At 45.3% G+C, this 23,073-nt stretch overlaps 2 protein-coding genes across 11 annotated transcripts in view; both read right to left on the bottom strand.

Moving 5' to 3' along the window:
• Positions 1-12,130, bottom strand: part of SOS1 (SOS Ras/Rac guanine nucleotide exchange factor 1) — a 63,334-nt gene extending 51,204 nt beyond the window's left edge. Inside the window, exon 1 of one of the 2 annotated variants that reach the window (XM_080388643.1) lies at positions 544-12,130. Coding sequence is in view for 1 of the 2 variants with exons in the window: in XM_080388644.1 (XP_080244770.1) it covers positions 544-630 (87 nt within the window). In the remaining variant the exon portion in view is untranslated. The remainder of the gene's footprint in view (positions 1-543) is intronic. The other variant, XM_080388644.1, reaches the window with a different exon arrangement.
• Positions 12,131-14,898: 2,768 nt separating this feature from the next.
• The window catches only part of MAP4K3 (mitogen-activated protein kinase kinase kinase kinase 3), an 84,751-nt gene continuing 76,576 nt past the window's right edge, over positions 14,899-23,073 (bottom strand). For all 9 annotated transcript variants that reach the window (XM_080388652.1, XM_080388651.1, XM_080388650.1 and 6 more), the window contains 3 exons: positions 21,437-21,507; positions 18,870-18,925; positions 14,899-16,376 (listed from right to left, as the gene is read on the bottom strand). In XM_080388652.1, the coding sequence (XP_080244778.1) occupies positions 16,289-16,376; positions 18,870-18,925; positions 21,437-21,507 (215 nt within the window). In that variant the 3' untranslated portion in view covers positions 14,899-16,288. The remainder of the gene's footprint in view (positions 16,377-18,869; positions 18,926-21,436; positions 21,508-23,073) is intronic.

Below are 23,073 nucleotides of genomic sequence, written 5' to 3' on the forward strand. Positions count from 1 at the left end.
TTTTTTCTCTCTTCCAAATACATTCTTTCTGCACCACAGACACAAGCTTCACCATCTCAAGGGCACAAGACTTGCTAGTTTGCCCTAATGAAGCCTTCTCAGCAAGAAGGTATTTAAAGTACGAGAAACTTAACTAAAAGCCATTAAGCACGAACACTAATTAACCAAAACTCTCTCAGCAGTTCCTCGTAACAACCTCTCCCCGGCCGTGTCACTGCTGGGCGCGAAGGGAGCCCGGCAGCACCCCGCAGAAGCGCAACGTGCGGGGCGATGGGGCGGCCGGGACCCCCGCGCCCTTTAAACGGTTTTTATCCGCATGTCTCCGCCTGTCAGCGCGTGGCCGAGCGCGGCGCGCGCGGCCGCCAGGCCCCGCTCCGCGGCAGGGCCCGCCCGGCAGGGCGGCAGCGACCGACCCCCGCCGAGCTCCGGGACCGCTTCCGGAGCGCGGGGAGCGCCAGCGGCCCGGCCGCCCCGCTCGGCCCCGTGCGCCGCGCCGAGGCCCCGCTCCCGCGGCCCTGTCCGCCGCGGCCCACTCCCGCTCACCTTCTTGAGGGCGGGCACCAGCAGCCCCCGCCACTTGGGCGCGTTCTCCTCGCTGAAGAACTCGTAGAGTAGCGGCTGCGCCTGCATGGTGCCGCCGGGCCCGGCCCGCGGTGGGGCGGGCGGGGCGGGCCGGGCAGGCCAGGCCGAGCCAGGCGCGGCGAGGAGGCCTCCGCGGGAGGACCCGCGCCCCTCAGCAGGAGCCCCGGCGGCCCCCCGCCGCCGCCAGGCCCGCAGCGGCGGGGGGAGGCGGGCGCTGCCGCATTCCCCGCCCCCGGCGCTCGGTGGTCGCCCCGGGGGGCGGCGGTGGGGCGGCGGGCGGGGGCGGCAGGAGCGGGGTCACGCGGCACGGCGCGCGGGCCGCGAGGGGCGGGGTCGGGCGCCCGGAGCGCGAGCGCCGCCACCTCCCCCCGCGCCAGCTGCCGCCCTCACCCGCGCGGCTGGCAGCGCGCATGCGCAGTGCTGCGCCGCCCCGCGCCTGCGCCCCGGCCGCGCACCGCCCGGCCCCGCCCCTCCCCGCCGGAAGTGCCTGCGCGGGGCGGCCGCGGCACCGCGCGCCCCCTGTCGGCGAGGCCTGCCGCCGCTCCCGGTGCTGCCCCACGGGCCCGGCGCCGCGCGGCCAGCGGCGAGGCGCGGACGGGCCTCGCCAGGCGCCCGGGCGCGCCGCGGTGCTCGCTCGCCGGCGGCCCTCGCCCTGCACGCCCTCGGCAGCCGCCGGGCCAGCCCCGGGCAGCGGGGCCCGCCGGCGCCCTGCCGCTCCCCGGAGCCCGCCGAGGGAGCCACGCGGGCCGGGCCGTGGGCCGGGCCTAGGGCGGAGGGCCGGTGGCCCCCGCGGCGGCCCGGGGAGGGCGAGGCCCTTGGCTCCGCGTCAGTCGCCGGGGGGCCGCGCCGGGGCAGGAGGCCTCGGGGCCTGCTCCCGGTCGGCGCCTCTGCGGGCACGCCGGTAACGCCGCCGCCGGCGACAGCGCTTTTGCTCCCCGCAGGCCGGGACTGAGGCGGGTGCTGGCTGCTCGCCGGCCCCCCTGGGTGACCCGGAGCACCAGCGCATGGCTCTGCCTGTGACAACAGGGCTGGGGGGCGCCGGTTGGTACTGTCCTCTGGGCAGCGCTGCCGCTCCCCGCCTGAAAGCCACTTGTCATCTCACAGGGGGGCCAAGAGCAGAGATAAACAGATGCTCCGCTCAAGCGGCACAAGAACAGCCTTGGGGGTGACAAGTAAGCTTAGTTCTTGGGGGGGGGGGGAAAGGGCAGAAAAGAAAAGCCAACATGCAAATAAGCCCAGTGGTTTAAATAGGCCGAAGCTTGTGGCGGTCTGCTGGGCCTGGCAGAGCAGGGGGAGGAGGAGGATGCTGGGGATGAAAAGCAAATCTTTGTGCTCAGCAGTGCAAGGCAGGGGACCTGGGAGTGCCTTGGGACCAGAAGAGGAAATAGTGAGCTGCTGTTGGGGAGCACAGAGACTGATGTGTGAAAATCTTGGCTGGCCGCTGGAAGGAGGGTTTAGGGCCAGCTTCCCAGCTGAGAGGAGAGCACAGTACCCACAAAGATGGGGTGGACAGAGACGGCCAGGTCTCCCTTTGTCTCAAGGGCTGGTCGTGCAGACGCCTGTCTGGAATGGTATGCATATTGGGAGGCTTACTTAATTAGTCTTTGTAAAGCACTCTGAGGACATGTTCCCCGAGATGCTGAGCAGTGTACTTCTAACCGGTAATGGATAGAGCCCGGCCTCTCAAAAAAAGCTGTCTTCACCCAGCAGCTCCGCCTGAGGCGTTTCTCCTCCAGACAGGTACTGCTGTCTGAAGGAGCCAGACTTCTGCTTTGAGTTGGCTGGAACAAGGATGAAAGGCAGGAGTACTCGCACCTCTGAGCTGTGTCCTTGGTCAGGTAGCCTGTCTGTGCATTTGACAGCACCACAGCATCTCACAGAGTTATTGCACTCATTGCCTCATGGGAAATCAGTCTTGAAATTTAAATCATCAGCGGGTTCCAAGTACGTGCAACAGTCAGTGTAAAACTGCACCAGCACTCTGCCCTCCAGCCCCTCCACTTGGAGGCGAGGGTGCCAGGACTTCTAAACACCAGTGAATGATCTACAGCATCTCCTTCCTTCACGCAAAACAGCGTCGAGTAAGTTGAGATTGCAGACACTGTGTTCAGTTGGTTCAAACATTCAGTAAGGCCACAGGACAGTCCGGGCCCAAACGCTTCCTCCACCCGGAGCTGCCAGCTGATAGCCTTCCTCTCCCAGCTTTCAGTGCTTTTCCATTGCCCCCTGCCCCGGGGCATCCTGGATTTATTGGTGCTGACAGGGCAGTCTGGGTTCTTCACTGGCCTGTGCCTGATCACACTTGCTCACTCTGTGTGCTGCATGGGAGGGCGCAGTTCTGCTTGGAAAGCCACCGAGTGAACAAGGCTTCACCATCTCCAGGGCTGCCTGAGGAGCTGTCGCTTCACTGTTCGCGGTAAATAAACGAGCCTATACGGCAGGATGGGAAGAGTTCCGTGGGTCCACTGAAAGACAGAGCACAACTGAGAGCCACAGGACACTGCTGGCCCAGCAGTTCTGTTATCGAAATCTCAGAATGAAGAACTTATCGACACCAATGTGATGTAGATAAGCAGAAACTTCTTTATTGACGGCCAGGTGCGTGAGCGAGTCCTCTCATGATCGACGCACGCCATGGGTCAAAATCATACACCTTATATAAAACTCATTCATACATATTCATTAAGTATTCATGCATAATCATAATATTTCCCATAAATCATTAACATACTCTCCTCCCATATACAATTCTGCGCAGTAAAGGTCCGGAAATGGGTCTGGGGTACCATTTGGGTGGGTGGTATATGAGTCGGTGGTCACGATCTCCCCTGCCGGAATTACCTTTCACTTAAGGTAACTGTTTCTTGGCCGGCAACTATGGGTTGCTTCACTCGACTTTCCCCAGTTCACATTAATTCTCATTTTGACATTTTAGTACATTCTCCTAGGTTACATATAAACAATCATCTCAAATCTGAAGTCTGTTATCTAAGCTCTAAACATTCCTACTAGGTGATTCTGACCAATTCCTCCGGCCTTGGTACGGGGCTGTACAGAGGATTCTTATAGCAGCTTTTACTATATAACTATAAGTTTCATTACAATGTATTTCTTATCCTTCTATATTTCTATTACATAATTGATTTTATAAAATCAAATAATCAATCAAATAAAGTCAATCAATCTTAACTTATTAGCAAATCTATAACATTTCCCCCCTTTGAAAGTGTTGAAAATCATTATTTCAATACTTTCACATTATTTACATATCATTTGTTTCAACATATTTTGGTGGTGGGCTATACCTTGGTGGACTAGTTGGTACTTCTCTCACGATCATACGACTGACTGCAATTCTATTGGTAAACTGTTTCTTCAAACATGCATATACTAACATGATCATCAAAAAGGCAATTAGTAACAAAACCGAAGTTTTGATTATCGATTGTATCCAAGAGCTCAAGTTCCATCCTAATTTGTTAAAAATCTTCCCTAACCAGTCTTCTGACATATCTTCTTGAATTGATTCTGTTTCTTTTTCAATTTTATCTAATAAATCCAAATCATGTTCCACATCTTGTGTGACATTTGGGATGTGGATACAACAGTGGTCTAGTTTATCTTTGAGATATCCACATACTCCATGTTCTTTAAGTAGGAGCATATCTAGTGCCATTCTATTTTGTAAAGTCATTCTGGAGGTCGCCTGTAGTTATACATTCAATTCCTTAAACCCCTTTTTGGTAACATTTGCTAATTTTTCCACTTCACCAGTTAACTTATAAAGCCATGCTCTGTTTCTATATGAAGCTATAGGATTTTAAAGTGATTCAAGTGCCCAGCCAGTTTTCACTCCTGTAGATGGTTCATTCCAAGTATCATCATTTGTCTCAGATCTCTTTGTTCGTTTCAGTTCTAAATTTTCTAGGGATCCTCTAAATGGTGATTTCTTCCAAATTGGACACAATGTTGGCATGCCTAAAGTAATTTGTTTCACTTTACCATCTAATGGTAGATGAGTTGTCCAGGTTCCATCACTCAATGCCCAAATTAGATGTCCTGGACTTTGAATAGTAGATTTTCTACAACTAAACATAATTCCTCTTCTGGGTGTATAGGCGCTAGATAGACCGAGAGTATTCTTAAGACCTCGACAAAAACAACCATATTTTAAAGCAGCGGCCAAAGGAGGGATTCTTTGAATTATTAAGTCTGCATTGCTACAATCATACACTTTTTCACATTTCCACCATGGCACTATTTTATTCTCCTTCTCTCCCAATGAAGTTGATCTATCATTGACCCAGGTTAATACTGAAAAAACTTTTCCATCCCAGGTAAAACACCAAGGAGTTTTTGCCATATACTGAAAATGGGAATATAAGGTCATAGACCAAACCGAATCCCAAACTATTTCCTTTTCCTGTAGGGTTCGATTCTTTTTCTCACATTTTGTCTCAGTTATCCATACACTGGTGTTTGTTGTAGCCATTTTAGGGTAATAACACCATCCCTTGTTCCCTAAATCTCCATATAATCCCGGTTTTGCTACAAATCATCCTTTACATTCCCAAATGGTTGAATATACTGGTGATTCTTCCCCAACTTTAACTTTTTGCAATTCCCAAGTTTCCCTAGGTTCTTGTTTACAATTCATTGTCCCATTTTCATATTCTAATTTGGTCAGATTCATGGTTAAGATTCCCCATGGAATAGATTCACCTACTGCCTTCGGTATTGGTAAAAAAGCAGTGATCTGCGTGACGTTTTGTAAATTGGCAAATCCTTTAATCAATCCTACCATCAAATTTTCCTCAGCCATTTGTTTGGGAATTTCAATCACTTGTTCTGTCTCTACTTGTCTTTCATTCCTGTCCACTAAGTCAGCCCATGATCCTGCCAACACTACTGACCAAAATGGAATCCAAAGAACAATCATAACCTGATATGAAAAATTAGACATGTTTCAAAGTCAATTTTAAAGTCTTTGGGTCACGGTTGATAATCTTCCATGGAATAGGTGCTTTCTTCACTCGAGTATAATGTATCCAAGCATCCGATTCTGCTATCTTGATAGCTGTAAAAGTGGTTAACAGTACTTGGAAAGGTCCTCTCCAGCGCTCCTGCAAAGGTTTGGAGGTCCAGGTCTTCACATAGACATAGTCTCCTGGTTGGAAATCATGCACTGAATTTTCCAGGGATAAAGGTCTATTCCAAATTACTGCACTCCGAATTGCAGCCAAAGTTTTTCCTAGAGAAAGCAAATAGTTATACACATCTTGTTTTCCTTTTACATGTATGTTTGGATTTGGTTCTGGAGACTCATACGGTTTTCCATATAATAATTCATAAGGACTGACTGAGGTTCCGCTCTTTGGCTGTACCCTGATTCATAATAATGCCAATGGAAGCGCCTGAGGCCACTTTAGACTGGTTTCCTGACAAATTTTACTTATTTGTCGTTTCAAAGTTTGATTCATCCTTTCCACTTTCCCACTAGACTGTGGTCTCCAAGAAGCATGTAAATCCCAATTAATACCCAACACTTTGCTAACACTTTGGACTACTTCAGCAATAAAGTGTGGACCTCTGTCAGAGGAAATTCCAATAGGAACTCCAAATCTCGGAATTATTTCTTGTAATAACCACTTCACCACTTCTTTTGCTTGTGTGGTGCGACAGGGAAGGGCTTCTGGCCATCCTGTAAAAGTATCAACCCCTACCAGGATGTACCGGTACCCATTTTGTCTGGGTAGCTCTGAGAAATCTACTTGCCAATAATCTCCAGGTTCTGTACCAGGTTTCAGTCTACCCATTTGAACCTTTTTCTTAATCACTGGATTATTTTTCAAACATACTTCACACTTTGCAGTTACCATTTTAGCTATTCCCAACATCTTAACTGATATTACTTGCTTTCGTAAAGATGTTACTAAGGCTTCTGCTCCCCAGTGACATTCTTGGTGTCTCGTTTGAATTATCTCTCTCATCACAAGAGGTGGAATTACTACCTGTCCGTTAGGAGTTATCCACCATCCAGCTAAGTTTTTCTTAGCATTTAATAACTGACCCAATTTGTCATCTTCCTCTGAATATCTCGGTTTTTCCCTAGGAAGGGTTACTGTTTTAGAAGGAATTATTGCCATTTGCAATGCTTGTTTCTTTGCTACCTTTTTTGCTGTTTTATCAGCTAAATTATTCCCAGCTATTATTTTTGTATTCCCAATCTGATGTGCCTTACAGTGCATGATTGCTACTTGATCTAGCTTTTGAACTGCTTGCAATAATCGTAAAATTTCTGTTTGATGCTTAATGTTTGATCCCTGAGAGGACAATAACCCCCTCTCTTTCCACAAAGCTCCATGGACATGCACTACCCCAAAGGCATATTTTGAATCAGTCCAGATATTTACTCTCTTGTCTTTGCTTATCTCTAAGGCTCGAATTAAAGCGATGAGTTCTGCCTTTTGGGCTGATGTGGTACTCGCCAATGCTCCTGCTTCTATAACTGTAGTCTCTGTTGTTACCGCATATCCGGCGTATCGGACTCCTTGTTCCGTAAAGCTGCTTCCATCAGTATACAATTCCCAGCCTGGTCGCTCCAGTGGCACATCCTTCAGATCTTCACGACTGGAATAAACATACTCGATGGCAGCCAAGCAATCATGTTCCAGTCGTCCTTCTTCCTGTATGGAACTTAAAAACACTGCAGGATTTACCAGGTTAGTTGTCTTTAGAATCACATCATCCTGTTCAGTCAATACCACCTGGTACTTCATCATTCGGCTGGGGGACAGCCAATGTCCCCCCTTCTGTTCTAGGACAGTTATCACCATGTGTGGAACATAGACTGTTATTGTTCTTCCCAAAGTCAATTTCCGAGCTTCTTGTATGAGCATCACTGTTGCTGTCACTGCTCAAAGGCAGTTTGGCCACCCTTTACTCACTGTGTCCAGTTGTTTAGAGAAATATCCGACTGGTCGTTTCCAGCTTCCTGTCCTCTGGGTTAACACGCCCAGTGCAAGGTGTTGTCTTTCATGTACAAACAGCTGGAAATCTTTGGTTAGATCCGGCAGTCCCAAGGCAGGTGCAGACATTAGGGCACGTTTTAACTCTACAAAAGCCTTTTGCTGTTGTGGGCCCCATACAAAGGGAGAGTTCTTCTGGGCCTCGTACAGCGGTTTAGCTATTAGCCCATAGTTCATGATCCAAAGGTGACACACCCGCTCATTCCCAAAAACGCTCTGAGTTCATGAATATTTCTCGGCTCAGGTATACCACAAATAGCTTCTGTGCGATCTTTTCCTAATTGCCGTTATCCTTTTGAAATCTCAAAGCCCAGATATATCACAGTCTGGCAGGCTATTTGGGCTTTCTTCCTGGATACCTTGTACCCATTTAGTCCCAGGAAATTCAAGAGGTCAATAGTCACCTGTACACAAATAAATCTTTCTTCTGTAACAATCAATATATCCACATATTGTAAGAGTAAATGCCCAGGTCATGATTTATCCTGTTTCCAGATTTCAAGTTCCTTTGCTAATTGATTTCCAAAAATAGTTGGACTGTTTTTAAATCCTTGGGGTAATCTAGTCCATGTCAACTGCATCTTTCGCCCGGTTTGAGGATTTTCCCATTCAAAAGCAAACAGTTTTCTGCTTCCCTTTTCCAAAGGTATACGAAAGAAAGCATCTTTTAAATCAAGTGCTGTAAACCACTGATAAGTCTCCCTCAATGCTGTTAACAGTGTATAAGGGTTTGCTACTACAGGATAAATGTCGTTAACTATTTGATTTCCTGCTCTCAAGTCTTGTACCAGTCTATATTCACCCGAAGGTTTTCTGGCTGGTAAAATAGGAGTATTATACTCAGATTCACATTCTTCCAAAATTCTATACTCCAAACATTTATCAATCAATTTCTTCAATTCCTGTCTCACTTCTGATTTGATTGGATATTGTTTAATTCTCACTGTTCCTGCGCCTTCCTTCAGATCTATTTTAACAGGTTCTGCTAGTTTCGATTTACCAGGAATATTTGTTTCCCATACAGTAGGGATCACTGCCAAATCCACCTCCGGTGGAATTTCTTGTTCCTTTACTCTTTCTTGTAGCAACAAGATTTCTCCCGTTTTTGACTCAGGTATTTTCAAGAAAAGTTCTCCTTCGTCAAAAACAATTTGTGCATTTAATTTAGACAATAAATCTCTTCCTAACAAGGGTATCGGACATACTGGTACATAAAAAAATTCATGTGTAATTATCTTATTTCCAAATTTCAAGTCTAGGGGTTGTAGGAATGGCCTGTTTTCTTCTTTCCCTGTTGCTCCTATTATATTGGCTGGTTTTGTTCCAATTTTTCCTTTACATGTATTTAATACCGAAAATGTCGCTCCCGTATCTACTAAAAATTTAGCTTCTTTATCTCTCAGCTTAATTTTAACCAGAGGTTCAGCTGGGTTCCCCTCCGGTCCCCTTCAGTCGTCTAAAATCATTACCTTGGCAAGGTCGTGAGGAACACTCCTGTTCCTAGGGCAATCCTTTTTCCAATGTCCTTCCTCTCTACACAAGGCACACTGATTTACTCCTAAGGGGGTATTAAATTCCCGATTGCCACAGTGCATACAACCTCCCCTTCCATTAAATCCTCGTCCTCTTCCTCTGCCCCTTCCTCTATCTGTCGTTCCTGTCATTACTGCCAATAAATCTGTTCTCCTTGATTTTCTTTCTTCTCTTTCTCTGTTGTTATATACTCTCCATGCAACTTCCAGCATTGTATTCAAACTCCTTGAATTCTCTCCCTCCAGTTTCTGAAGTTTTTTTCTTATATCTGGTGCCGATTGCCCCATAAAAATCAAAGCCAGTTGTATTTGTGCTGCCTCTGTTTCCACTCCCAAATCAGTATATTTTCTGGCAGCTTCCTTTAAACTTTCCAAAAATGCTGAGGGAGATTCATTTTTATCTTGTCTTACTTCATATAATTTAGACCAATTCAGAGATTTAGGCATGGCATGTCTGATCCCATATAAAACCCATTTTTGATACCGTCTCAGTCTTTCTCTATGTGTCACATTATTTGGATCCCACTGCAGATCCCCAGATGGAAAATTTTGTTCTATTGTTCCACCTGTTATTCCACTCATCACATCCAACTCTGCCTGTGCTTTACCAGCTTTTAATACCATTTGCTTCTCTGTATCATCTAACACATTATCCAGGATCACCTGTAAATCATTCCAGTCTGGATTCTCTGTTCTAATTATAGTATCTACCACCTTGCCCACTTTTTCAGGATCTTCTCTATAATTTCCTGCTGCCTGCTTCCAAGTCATCAAATCCGTAGCTGTAAAAGGTACTTTCACATAGACCGGTCCATCACTACCAACTCCCTGTCGCAGGGGAGCTATTGTCTGTGCCTGTTGTCGAGTTCTCCGTGAAACAGGAGTATGAATTACAATCTCCGATAATCTCTCTTCCACATCTCCTGTTCCACTGCTATCCGGTTCAATCGCCTGTTCTTGTGCCCTAGATTCTCGACCCTGATTCCTTTCTCTCCTAGGAGGGGATATATCTAACTCTGGTCCATCATCACTCTCAGTAACAATCCTTTTCTTTAAACAACCTTTCCCGATCTCACAAGTTAGGCAACACTTTTTTCACTTTCTTATTATCAGCAGTTATAGCCATCACAAAACTATCTCCAACAGTTAACTTGCATTCATCCTGCCAGTCTTTTCTCCGTCTCAAGTAAAAGAACAAATCCACATGTGGCATTTCGCTCCATTTCCCTTCCCTTTTACAGTATAACATTAACTGCAGAATAATATTATAATTCAGTGTTCCATTCATGGGCCACTTTTCCTGATTTTCCGATGTATACAGAGACCACCAATTTTTACAATACTCAATCATCTGGCTCTTTGGCAAATCCTCATATAAATCTCCCCAATGTGCCAACAAACATCCCAATGGAGAATTTTTCGGGATTTTGTCATTTACAGCAAGATTACCCGTGCTTTTACTTTTAAACAACCGAGTTAACTTAGTTGCCATGGTGTAATTACTCACAGTACAATACACAATTATCCAACTCTGTCACGCCGATCCGCGGATCCACACTCCACACTCGCTTTTGTGCTCAATTGCACGTCACACCCTTACAGCCACACTCACACTTTTCCACAATTGTTACTTTAAACAAAGACATAAAACACAATATTATACACTTCTTAATTTTCTTCTCGATACACAGACACAACAAACAATTCTGTATCAAAAGAAAAACCCCTTCTAACTTCTTGTTAGAGGCACTACCTTAGAGAACACTATAGCATATAGGTTCTCTTGTTTCCACTTTTGTCCAACCCTGCAATAGCTTTCGCTTATGTCTTACGGGCAGACGCCTAGGCTTCCACTTCCACAAGGATCCTTTTAGTCCAACCCTGCGCAGCTTTCACCGCGTCTGACAGGCAGACTTACTCAGTGGGACTCCAACCCACTGGTGGGCCTCCATCCCGCTCCTTACCATACACTTATTATAGTGGGACTCCTACCCGCTCCTCTAGCGCACTTACTTTAGTGGGACGCCAACCTACTTACTACAATTACAAAAAGAAGTGTCTTACCAAAACCCAGGGAACGTCGCGAAGAGCCTTATGGATCGGGGATCGATGGGTATCCCCGAGAAATCCTCGGTGCCGGCTGGAACCGATCAGATCCCCGACTCCTCCGGTCTCCTTCAGTGAGGTCCCATCTGGGTCGCCAAAACTGTTACCAAAATCTCAGAATGAAGAACTTACCGACACCAATGTGATGTAGATAAGCAGACACTTCTTTATTGACGGCCGGGTGCGTGAGCGAGTCCTCTCACGATCGACGCACGCCATGGGTCAAAATCATACACCTTATATAAAACTCATTCATACATATTCATTAAGTATTCATGCATAATCATAATATTTCCCATAAATCATTAACATACTCTCCTCCCATATACAATTCTGCGCAGTAAAGGTCTGGAAATGGGTCTGGGGTACCATTTGGGTGGGTGGTATATGAGTCGGTGGTCGCGATCTCCCCCTGCCGGAATTACCTTTCACTTAAGGTAACTGTTGGCCGGCAACTATGGGTTGCTTCACTTGACTTTCCCCAGTTCACATTAATTCTCATTTTGACATTTTAGTACATTCTCCTAGGTTACATATAAACAACCATCTCAAATCTGAAGTCTGTTATCTAAGCTCTAAACATTCCTACTAGGTGATTCTGACCAATTCCTCCGGCCTTGGTACGGGGCTGTACAGAGGATTCTTATAGCAGCTTTTACTATATAAGTTTCATTACAATGTATTTCTTATCCTTCTATATTTCTATTACATAATTGATTTTATAAAATCAAATAATCAAATAAAGTCAATCAATCTTAACTTATTAGCAAATCTATAACAGTTCTTGTCCCAGGCCACTGGCTTTGCACCCAAGCTGTGGTGGCAAACGCAGGCAGGCGAGGCGCAGCCAGGCACGGGTGGTCACCACAGATGGATGCGTGCATCTCCAAGGTGAGGGCATCTAAGGACCTGGAGGAAGGACCGTGGCTGTTTGGGTGCTCGTTACCGTACAAACTCTTGCGGGGAAGAGCACAGAGTTGAAAGCTGGGGGCTACTTTTATGGAGACGTAGTGACAGAGGAGTTGAAGCATGAGGGGGCAGAGTAAGCTCCATGGCACGGGGAAGTGCACGGAGCCAGGCACTGGGGTGAGCTGCCATTGTATCAAGAAGCAAAGATGAGACTCGCTGCTGTTGCTGTCAGGAGCAGAAACTAAAGGTCACAGCCAGTACAGTGGCGGCTTTACAGGGGTATACAGTGTCCGTGGGCAGCATGAGGACACCCGGGCTCCCCCAGTGCCTCTGGAAGAGGGAGAGGAGTATGAGGTAGAGATTCATGGCAGCCTTTTGCGATACTGTCATGAGGTCTGGCTAAGCAACTCAGGCTTACAAAGAGCGACAGCACCACTTCACCCTCAACAGCTGCCACCATGGGCAATGTGGGGAGGTGCCACCAGGAAGGACAGGGACTGCCAGGAGGTGACTGTGGAGTCCTCTATTCAGCCTGCAAGACACGCCTAGGAGTAGCCACCTGTCAGCACAATGCAAGGGGGGAACCTGAATTTTAATGCGTTGGCTTTTCAAGTTAGCTTTAAAGGGAAAATCTGCACCCCAGGAGGGAAGACTACCTCTGGCAACAGTAATGCAGATGTATCGTAGAGGGTGATGCTGAGCAGACAGCAAACTCGGCATTGCTGTTCACAATGAGGACTTGAGAGCCTACCAGCGCCCCTGTTCCACTCCCCCAGGCACATTCCTCCAGCTCCTTCTGCACCCCTCAGCGGATGACACAAGCCTAAAACATGACCCCCTATAACGCATATTTTAGACCAGCCTGGGGTGTTTCCTTGAAGGGAAGCCAGACATGTTCCCAGGTTTTACCTGCTTTTTTTCCCCACCTTTTCACAGAGACTCCTTCAAACACCAGCAGTGCTGTTGCTAAAGCTGAGCCCTGTGGAGCATAAGAAAATCCTCTTGCCTAGGGGATGCATCCATCCCCATCGTGGCTTGCAGCGCTACTGGGTGCCCCCAGCCCCATCACGAGCCCCATCAGGAACAGGCAGCCGGCAACACACGCTTTGCCTTGCACAGCTTTTGGTTTCAGTCAGGGGCTGTGGGATGCAGAATTGAAGCCCACCCCGCTCTTTTTCAGGTCACCAGATCCTGTTTCTGACAGGGGCAGGCAGCACCGTATGGAGAGAATGTGCAAGAACAGGGAAAAAGCAGCGTTTGTTCCCCTGTCCTCCTAGCTTCCAGCAGCACTTCTGCAATGGATCCCAAGAAACCCACTTCCTCGTTCTCTTTAAGAAAGCTCAGTTTGGACCGGGACCCAAGCTCACCCCCTGCACTGACTAAACTTTGCTGTCAGGTGAATGACATGACTGAATGAATGCCCCATCACACGGCCACATCACAACGCACTTCTGCCTCTTAGCAGCGAGGACTGCTCACTAGAAGCCAGCGATAGCAGCCAGAGTGGAAGAGGTAGGGAGGAGAGAGAAAAAGGAAAGCTACGCAGGTTGTTAGAGAGCCTGTGTCAGCCAGGTGTAAGCAGAAGCCTTGCTCTGACCTCACCATGCCTGTGTTTCCATTTCCTGGCTGTGACTGCTCCCACCAGTTAGCACACACCAAACCCAGCCATACATCGGGGGGGGGGGTGGGGGTGGGGGTGGGGGGATGGGCAGTAACTCCCACCAAACGTTGCTCAAGGAAAGTATCAGTTCCTGGCAACCGCAGGTCTAACAAAGACCTTCTGCTCTACCGGACACCCAGGCTCCTGGGCTCAGCTCAGGGCAGCTGCTGGCTGAGGACAGAGCAGCTCACAGCAGGCGAGAGGCAGTTTTGTGGCACAGACCCCAAATACTGCAACAGGACGATTCCTCAAAAAGAAGAAAGCTTTCACTGCTTCATCTTTCGGGTTGGAGAGCAGCACGCAGAAAGCAAAACTGTCTGGCTATACCCATAGCTGAGAGACAAGCCTGCCCTGGCACAATGTTCCCCTGCTTACTTCCCACATGCCACCACTCTGTCCTCTTTATTTTTAGCTCTTCCAGCTGCATCCAGGCAAGCATCCTCGTACCAAAAACGTTCAACCAGAATAAAACCCAATATCCCTTAGCTCCTGTTGCCTGTAATTCAGCAATGCCCCAGCACCTCCAAAGGGAAGACACTTGGCCACAGCTCCTGCAGAAACACCACAGGAGGAAGCATGTTTACAGCACATCAGCTATACTGTACTCAGTTAAAATTTAGCTACTTTTTGCACATCAGAAGTGAAGAATCACCCATGAGAGGGACGATGGAAACTGGGCAGCAGCACAAGTGTGCTGTGAAACACATGCCAAGTTCTTGCCTTTTCTGAGAGTTCAGCTTCCCAACAGTGGGGCTTGCACTACCACCTTTCCCACAGAGTGGATCTGAGATTCAGTGCAAGGGAACAGATGAGATGGGGCCAGCTGGCAGCAAGCTTGAGTCCCATAGGCAGAAAAGAAAGCCCTGCTGAAAAAAAAAAAACCAAAAACCACACATCACTTTTGCAATCAAAAGATGGAAAAGCAGAAGATATCAAACCAGCTGGAATTTGGAAGGACTCATTTCAGATACATACATCCGTTGCCTAAAGGCCAAAAGGGTATTAACACCCACCCTCTAGCTCGAACTGAGTTGAGCTTCTGTGGTCTGACCATTCATTCATACATGCAGAAATGCCCAGCTTCTGTGATTAGCACAAACATTTAATAGCAGAATTCAAAACTCAGTATGTTCCATTTTAGTCTTACGTGGAAAATTAGTGCAGGTGATAATCTAATTGTAAAACAACATGTTAAAAAAAGTTTATTTTACATTATATACATTTGGGAACATTACCAACCACAACAATAATGCAGGCCATAAATCACTAAATTTAGTTTCTTTTCAGTGTATATTATCACAATATAAAGAACATATACAAAAAAAGGGAGTCAAATGCGTGCATTTTACTAAAACTTGGCATTTACATACTCCACTGGAAAAGAGCAATCAAAAATACTTCTGATCAAAACCAAGTTCCTGTGATGTGTAGTAACCACTGTATTGTCTGAATGAGGTAGTAACTAAATTATTTTGGCCACATGTTAACATCCTAAATCAAGGGAAAGGGTGAAAATGGTTATAAGGCAAAAAAAAAAAAGGCGCAAAAATGTTTGAGGCATTTCCACAATGTGGAATGTTGCTCCTTTTCATTGTGATATGAAACTATTTAGTAAGATGAACAGTAATACTATTTTTTATCATTGTATACACTAAGTCGTCAAACACCTATTGCAGTGTTACAGCCAGGTACCACTAGTCTGGGACTGACACCCATCCCAAAAGTATTGTTTTCAAGCATAGAGAAGTAATCATAGGAGAGTTTTAATAGAAAAACACAGGTGCTTAACTGGTTTGTTTCGAAGAAAACTACCCAAGTAAACAAAACCAAAAAATAAAAAGGAACTTTGAAGCCCAAGTTATATCCACAAAGTCACAGCTTACCTTTGTGACTGTATACATCACATCAATACATTGTGCAAACATGAACACCAGTGTGTTGCATCAAAAATTAAAACTAGGTTGTAATCTGACTATAGCCTTGGTTACAATTCCTAAAAGTTAAGATTTATTAGTAAATCACATATAGTAAAATACAATAGTGTTGTTAAATGTACTATATTTGTTGCTAGCATCCCGCTTTATTATAAACACACGAGAAGTCCTTAAAATAGTACCCCGATTTAATTTTTGCATTCTCAGTGACTTTTACATCTGTACAGGTAAGACACTTGTACTTAACAGGAGGACTGCTATCTACAGAAAGTCAGTGTAGGTCTTCAGCAAGAAGTTTCACTGAAAAATACTGCCTATGTACAAAGATTACATAACAGTAAATTAAGAACATCTGTGGTGCCATAACACTTATGTGTCCATACCACAAACAATTCTCGCCTTCCTCTCATGCCACAATAAATTATGAAGTAACTGAAGTGGGGTTACTGCAGCTTTTGTGCAATTTCAGCCAGTCACGAATGCTGCTGCAGCAGAAGTGTTCTCTTGTCACAGTGAGCCGCCTGCCACGCGCTGTTCTCAGTAACTGTTCTCATGCCCTGCCAGGATATATAAATTGCTGTTGGCTGTTGGGTTATCCGTTGGCCTACTCTCGAGCACCACGACCCTACAAGAAAATTAAAAAAGCCACATCATCAAGTATGCCTTTGTGTAAAAACATCCCTGGACACAACTGTAAACGTTCTTTCCCAGGATCCACCTGACCGGTGGTCATTTCTCTTTCCTTGGACACCTCTAGTCCAGAAGCCACTCCAAGTAAGGCCAACCTCAAAGCTAGTTCAGGGTCCTGTCCAGGCAAGGTCTCCAAGGATCTCCCAGAGCCTCTCTGGGGTACTGCTACAGAGTTCAGCCACCCTCACAATGTTGTTTTCCCCTCTTTCATCCTGCTGGAATTTCCCTTGCTGCAATGTACGCCTGTTGCCTCTTATCCTTTCAGTGGGGGCTACTGAAGAGGGTCCATCACTCCCCTACTGCCTGGGCTTGTGCTTCCCCAGAGCTTTCCAAAGTTAACCCATGAATCAGGCTCCAGTTCTGGAAATTGTTACTCTGCCCTTTGCCATTGGACATGACAGATGACTAAAGCTGACTCTTGTGTGAGCACTTCTAGTCTTTCCCTGAGCCCCTGGGAACCCAAATCCACAGAAACTTCCTCCAGCTCTGAAGGTCCCAGACACAAAGACTTGCAGGCTGAGAAAGTCCTCAAGGAAAGGTCTGCTACGTGCAGAATCTTCTCTTACTCTTTTCATGCCACCCACTTTTGGCCAGCACTGGGGACAGGAGACTGGGTTAGCTGGACCTACACCACAACTGCGAAGACCATAAGGGGGTGTCCTAGATCAGACCTTTCCCTTCAAAGGACAGAAACTAGCAGTCACAACTGTGTTTCACAAGCTATTTGAGATTTTTTTTAATCAGGCAAGAACTGCTAAATGGACCAGGATGCTCATGATTAAATTCTCCTCCACAAACACCTTGAGGTGAAGGCACACTGTGGGAAATTCAGATCCATCTATTGTGCATTCACCCAAGGACAAGCTGCTTGCTTCAAAACTATCGCTCAGAACATCTACCCTCTGTTCAACGTGCTCCACAAAAAGAACAAGACCTCATGCCATAAAGCACTCCCTGCTTACCAGGAGAAAGCAACATGCAAGCCCTTATCAGACTGATAAGGCTTTTGGCTTCTCAGAACCCCAGTTCCTATGAACTGCCTAGGAAGTGACATGTTACTAGAAAAAGATTTCACAGCTCGAGCACAAAACATGACAGAGCTGCAAGCAAAATGGTATCTCAAGAGGTTGGAAGTAATGTTTATTGCAGTGCAAAGTCTTTAAACATTGTCTCAGACTTGGAAAACTATTAATGCAAGCCAGAAATAGATGGAACCATATTTGGGGAAGACGATGCTATTTTTCCAAGGCAGTGATTTGCAATGTCATGCTCCATTGTGAAGTCAGACTTGTTTTTAAATTGAGCTGTGCTGTCTCTCAACAACTAAGAGAAATGAAACAATAAAGCTGAGCTCTACACACACCTCACTACCATCTCTGCTCCAAACACCCCAGGTCAGAGACGACTGTTACTTACAACTGCCCATTACCAAAAAGCTATCAAGTATCACACAGCAGGCAGAATCCTTAAACCCCAGCCGGAAAAAATGGCTGGTAGATAGCTGATAAAGCCACAGTACCATTCACTGATGTTATTATTATGGGTAATTACAGAGCCATGCATCAAGCCTGGAGAAGCAGAATAGGGGGAAAGCCTTTGGCTGATATGAAGCTTTTTTGGTAGTTCTAAGATGCCACAAGAGTGAGTTTACTGCAAGTGGCACGAGACAGAGGCAATTCTCAAAAGAATAATTAAAGCCTATCTTTTGCACTTCATATGAATACATTACTGGGGAAACTGTCACATCAACACACACTCTCCAGAAGACAAAACATCTGCTGTTCTCCTGGCTGTTACAGAAGCATAGAGTTCGACTACAGGGCAGAGAAAGTTAAGGAAGTCAGTGACACTCCTAAAATAGCAATTACTGACTCAGCAAGCTGGTATCTGATGGGTCAGATAGGCACAGTGTTAGTGTCCTGCACAGCAGATGCCAAATAACAGCTACGCTGGGAATTACCAAGAGCTCTTGGACAAGACCTAAGCTGTCATGTTGGGAGGACAACTGGTAGAGTTCCTTTCTGGGGTGAGAGTGAGATACTTAAATTCAAGTATTTTTTGCATTCTCAAGAAGTAGATCTTGATGAGCTACTGCAGCAGAGCACATGAAAGTGAATATTTCACCAAGTTAAACAGAAGAATTACAGCACAAGAAGGAAGGCACTCCTGCAGACTGTGACTGCAACCAAATAGAAGCTTGCTAGCCTGGCTGAATACTTCTGGGAACACCAGTTTTAGGAATTATTATTTTTTTCTTTTTTAAGACAGACAAGTAAACTTGAAGGGCTGGAAGGTAGACGTACACAAAGGAATGCGTAAGATGGGTAAAAAAGGAATCACAAAGAACGAGCAAAAAGAACTTTTACAAGATTGGAGGAACACACATTATTCTTCTATTTGAGCATACCATGTTCACTTCTTTCCATACCTGTCAGATCCCAGAAGCCTGAATATCCTTGTATTATCAGAAATTTCCTGTGTGATCTAGACAATAAAAATAAGACAAGTGTTTACATGTTAAGTGAAGAAGTGTTTTTAAAATCAACCTAGAGAAAATAATTATGACTGTTACTATTTGCTGCTGATTTAAATCCACTAGAGAATTTAATGCAACTGTCACTTTCAAATGAGATCTGAAAGTATAATTCCTGCCACATTATGTGAATTCCTGTGCAGGGCTCAGCACTGCACAGCATCCAAGCTACCAGTGCAGTTTTCTTGACAGCTGTGAATGAAATAGGTAGCTGTAGGGTGCAATCTGTCTCACTCTAGAGTAGATCTCCAAAATGGATCAGGTAAATCACACATGAAATGCATTTTGTTGAAATTCTGAATCATAGTAATGATCCAGTAAAGTCTTATTCTGAAAACCTTAAAAATAGAAACATAATCTGTGGTACTTAGGCCACTGTGAAAAGAAAACACAGTATTTTGAAATTTCAGACTAATGCAATAGTTTTTTTTACTGTGGGTGAATTATAAAGATGTATCACGCAAGTATAATCACATAAATACCAAAGCATCAAAGAAAACATCATGTTAATCAATGAAGTCACCCAAAGCCCAGTGCATACTCCAAGGGATATCAAGACACACTGTGAACAGGCAGCGCTGTTTACAAAGCTCCTTTTCTATACAGCCACATTTCACATTCTTGAGGAAAGAAGGGATACTTCTCTCCTTCCCAGATCCTAGTAGCATTAGCTGATGTAGTGAATACACTTCTGGCAAAGAGAACTTGCAAAAGAATTTTAATTCACAACAATGAAGCTTCCCCACTTTGTTAACAAAAATCACTTCCCGCTTGTGAGGCTAGGTCTGCACAATGTTGGCCCAAATTTTGAGTGTCTTGTTTCAGAATTCATACAGCTCCCCGTTTCATTCTTCCCACTCAAACCATGGTGGAAGCTCACGGTTGTGGAAAGAACGAACTTTGCAAGCAGATCAAATCATCCCCAATTAGACCAAATGATATCAGATTAGGGAATCTGAACTAGTATCGTTTTCAAGGACAAACTTGCTGCAAAGTTACATTGGTTAAGTTTTTGTCCCTTGTAACTGCTTCCTACATACTACATAGTATAAAATTCCCAAAAAGTAAGGAATATGGTCAAGATCTGAGTCTGTCTTCTCATATTATAGATAAAAATGAGGTGGTGTTTTTTTTTTTTTCTTTTTTTCTTCTTAATACCTGTGGCTAGTAGGACAGCCAGGAGAGAGAAGTAATTTAAAAAGGCCTGACAGCTTACCCTAGACACGTTCTACAGAGAAAAGTTTTGGGTGGCTTGCTTTCTAACAGCTCAGTTTCTGCCTTCTGTTCTTCATTTAGGTGCTGGCTGTGGCTTGACAGTAACGAAGCAAGAAGACAGTGTTCCTTATGCTTTATATAACAGTACAAAGCATCCACTTGTGCTGCAGCACTCTGGGGCATGTCCTCCAACAACTGGATCAGAGCTACTAAGTGCCAATGGGTGGAGTAATCCACTGAGCCTCACAGTATGCTGCTAGCAGGAGGCTGGAGTTGGAGAAGTGCCTAGCAGCAGCATCTCTTCCTCATGGTCTGTGCTAATAGCAGGGTGCTGCAGTTCACCATTAAGAATTCTTGGGAGAAGGACAATCATGCCTGGGGAATCAAACATGTGCAAATGCCACAAGAAACATTCGCAGTCTTGGAAATAAGTAGTCCAACTCTAGTCTTTGGGGCCAACTTCCCACAAAGAGCAGACTTAGCGCCAGCACAGATTAGGTTAACTATGGCTTTGTGCAAATAAATGTGGTGGTCTAACCATGTGGAACATCTAATCTTGGCATGGTTTGACTGTACGTGTACCTTCAGATACAACCAGTCATAATGAGCTCCATTTCTCAGCCAATGAGACAAAGAACCAGATGAAAAGACTAATTAAAATCCTACAGAGTACAGCATTACTACTAACACATAGATGCACACGGTTTGCAGAAAGAAAAGGAGGAGTGTCGGGAATGTACTTACAATGGTTTAACTATGTCTAAAAAAAATAATCACATCAAACTGGCTGAGAAAAGGCAACATGGAAGAGACTGGAAAACAACAGGCAACTTATTTAACAGCACGACAAAAAGCTAAAGCTCAGCAGTGGAGCACGCAACCACTGGCAAAACCCAAATTTTGGTATCCACATGTGATAAGCCAAGGAACTGACACTGGTCTTCAAAGGAATTTAAGGTGAAGAAGATAAATGTTACAAAGAATTAGGCTTAGGTATTTTTTATGGCATCATGGCCTGGTCTCTTGTTGCTTTCTGCTTTGTATGTTAAGACTTGACAGGGGCTTTTGTATAGCTTTGCCAATTAGTTTGCAGCATATGAAACATGCTTAGAACATGACTCCAGCTTTCAAGTCTACCCTAGGAGTTACTGAAATGTTTTAATGTTTTTCAGACCACAGCATCATGCGTTTATCTACTGCTTGGTTTGCATTAGAAGCTAGAATATGAAGCAAAATGCAGTACTCACCTCATTTGATCTAAAGCTCCTTCCTTGCATGCCATGCTTCCAGAATGCTAACACGCTGTCTTGTAGGCAGACTGGTAAAAGGGAACACTGGAATCAGTTTTAAGGCATAATGTCACCTTGTGCTTTTAAGGCCAAAAGCATATGACTGCAATTTTGAAATTTGTACACGTATGTTTTATTGTATCACGTTCACCTTCACAGACTGTAAAATGTCTCTTGCAGGAATCGCTTAACCTGCCTGAAGAGTAGCTGCATTTATATATACACGTTTGTTTAATAAGCAGGGTTTAAAAGCATTCCCACCCAACCAGAAAAAGTTCTAAAATTGTCTTTATGTGTAGTCCTAAATATGTCCTTTCCTCTGAACAGGAAACTCATCCTCATTTTCATTCCAATAGTAACAGAAAATATATATTGAATTTTAGCAGAGAAGTTACGGGGTACTGCAGCAACATTCTTCACTTTGCCAGCAACTAATGGCTAATATGGTCCTTCTGCAGTAGCAACACGAAGCTTTACAGAGCCCTCTACCTCCCAGCCCTTCCCCTTGTCACAAATGTGGCGACAGACTTGCATTTGAACCCTGTGAAAGGAAATGGGTCTAAAGCCTTCCTCAAAGAGAGGGCAAGTGTGCAGGTCCCCGGGAAGACTCTGTCCCACCTGCATCCAGCATCCTGCCTCTGGACAGGTATGCAGAAAAGAGAGCAGAGGTCTTTGGAGACACTATCAGACCAGACCAGGACACTGGTACCTCATCTGTGACTCTCTAGCAAAGAGACGACTACAGCACGTGCAGAGGTCCCACAGTAAGCAGCTTCAAGTAAGCGTACACCTTCCTTCCCCCACCTTCTAACCACCAGGAGCCATAAAAGCCATGTTTTCCATGACAATGTGGTTTTTTCCCCCTCTTCTCTGTGAGAGATTATGTCTCAAGTCCCTGAAGCTTTAAAGTTTCTCCTCAAAAGTAAATTCCCTCCAACCAATTATTTTTGTTTCCACTTTCCTCCTTTTTTAATGCTACCTTTCATCTGTGCACACATCCTTCCTCATCCCTCTTTCAAAAGCATGTGATACAATCCCAGTGTGGGGGAATTATCAAAATAAACATATTCTGTCTTTCTGTTTCACAAATTAACTCATTCAGATTCTTCACAAGGAAAGAAAATTTATGTAAAGCGTGACATCCCATACAATTTGGTCTTTGAGCTGCATTATAAAAATAGACTGTGTGAACACACATGCAGAAGGAGTTAACCACAAGTGATTCAGAGTTTGTGTAAGCTGTGTTAAGGTATTCCTTTACAGGCTGAAGGTCTCCATCATATTGCAAAGATATTTAGCCTAATCAGGGAAGACTCCAGGGTTATTACTCTATTCCAATTGCTCCTAGAGAAGCACGTTATATAGCATGCTGAACCTTTCACTCAGCCTTTTCATACAACATGTAATGTGTGAGTTAGTGCTTCAAATGCCAAAGACTTGGCAGTTAGCATTTCTAATTCTGTAAACAAGTTAATCAGAATACCTTGAGTTGGAAGGAACCCGTAAGGATCAGAGTTCAACTCCCAGCTCCTCACACAGGACTACCTAAACTACCTCGCAGGACTAACTAAACCATCTAAGAGCATCGCCCCAGC

This window comes from Falco punctatus (assembly GCF_963210335.1).
Source record: "Falco punctatus genome assembly, chromosome: 5".
NCBI classification, from domain to species: domain Eukaryota; kingdom Metazoa; phylum Chordata; class Aves; order Falconiformes; family Falconidae; genus Falco; species Falco punctatus.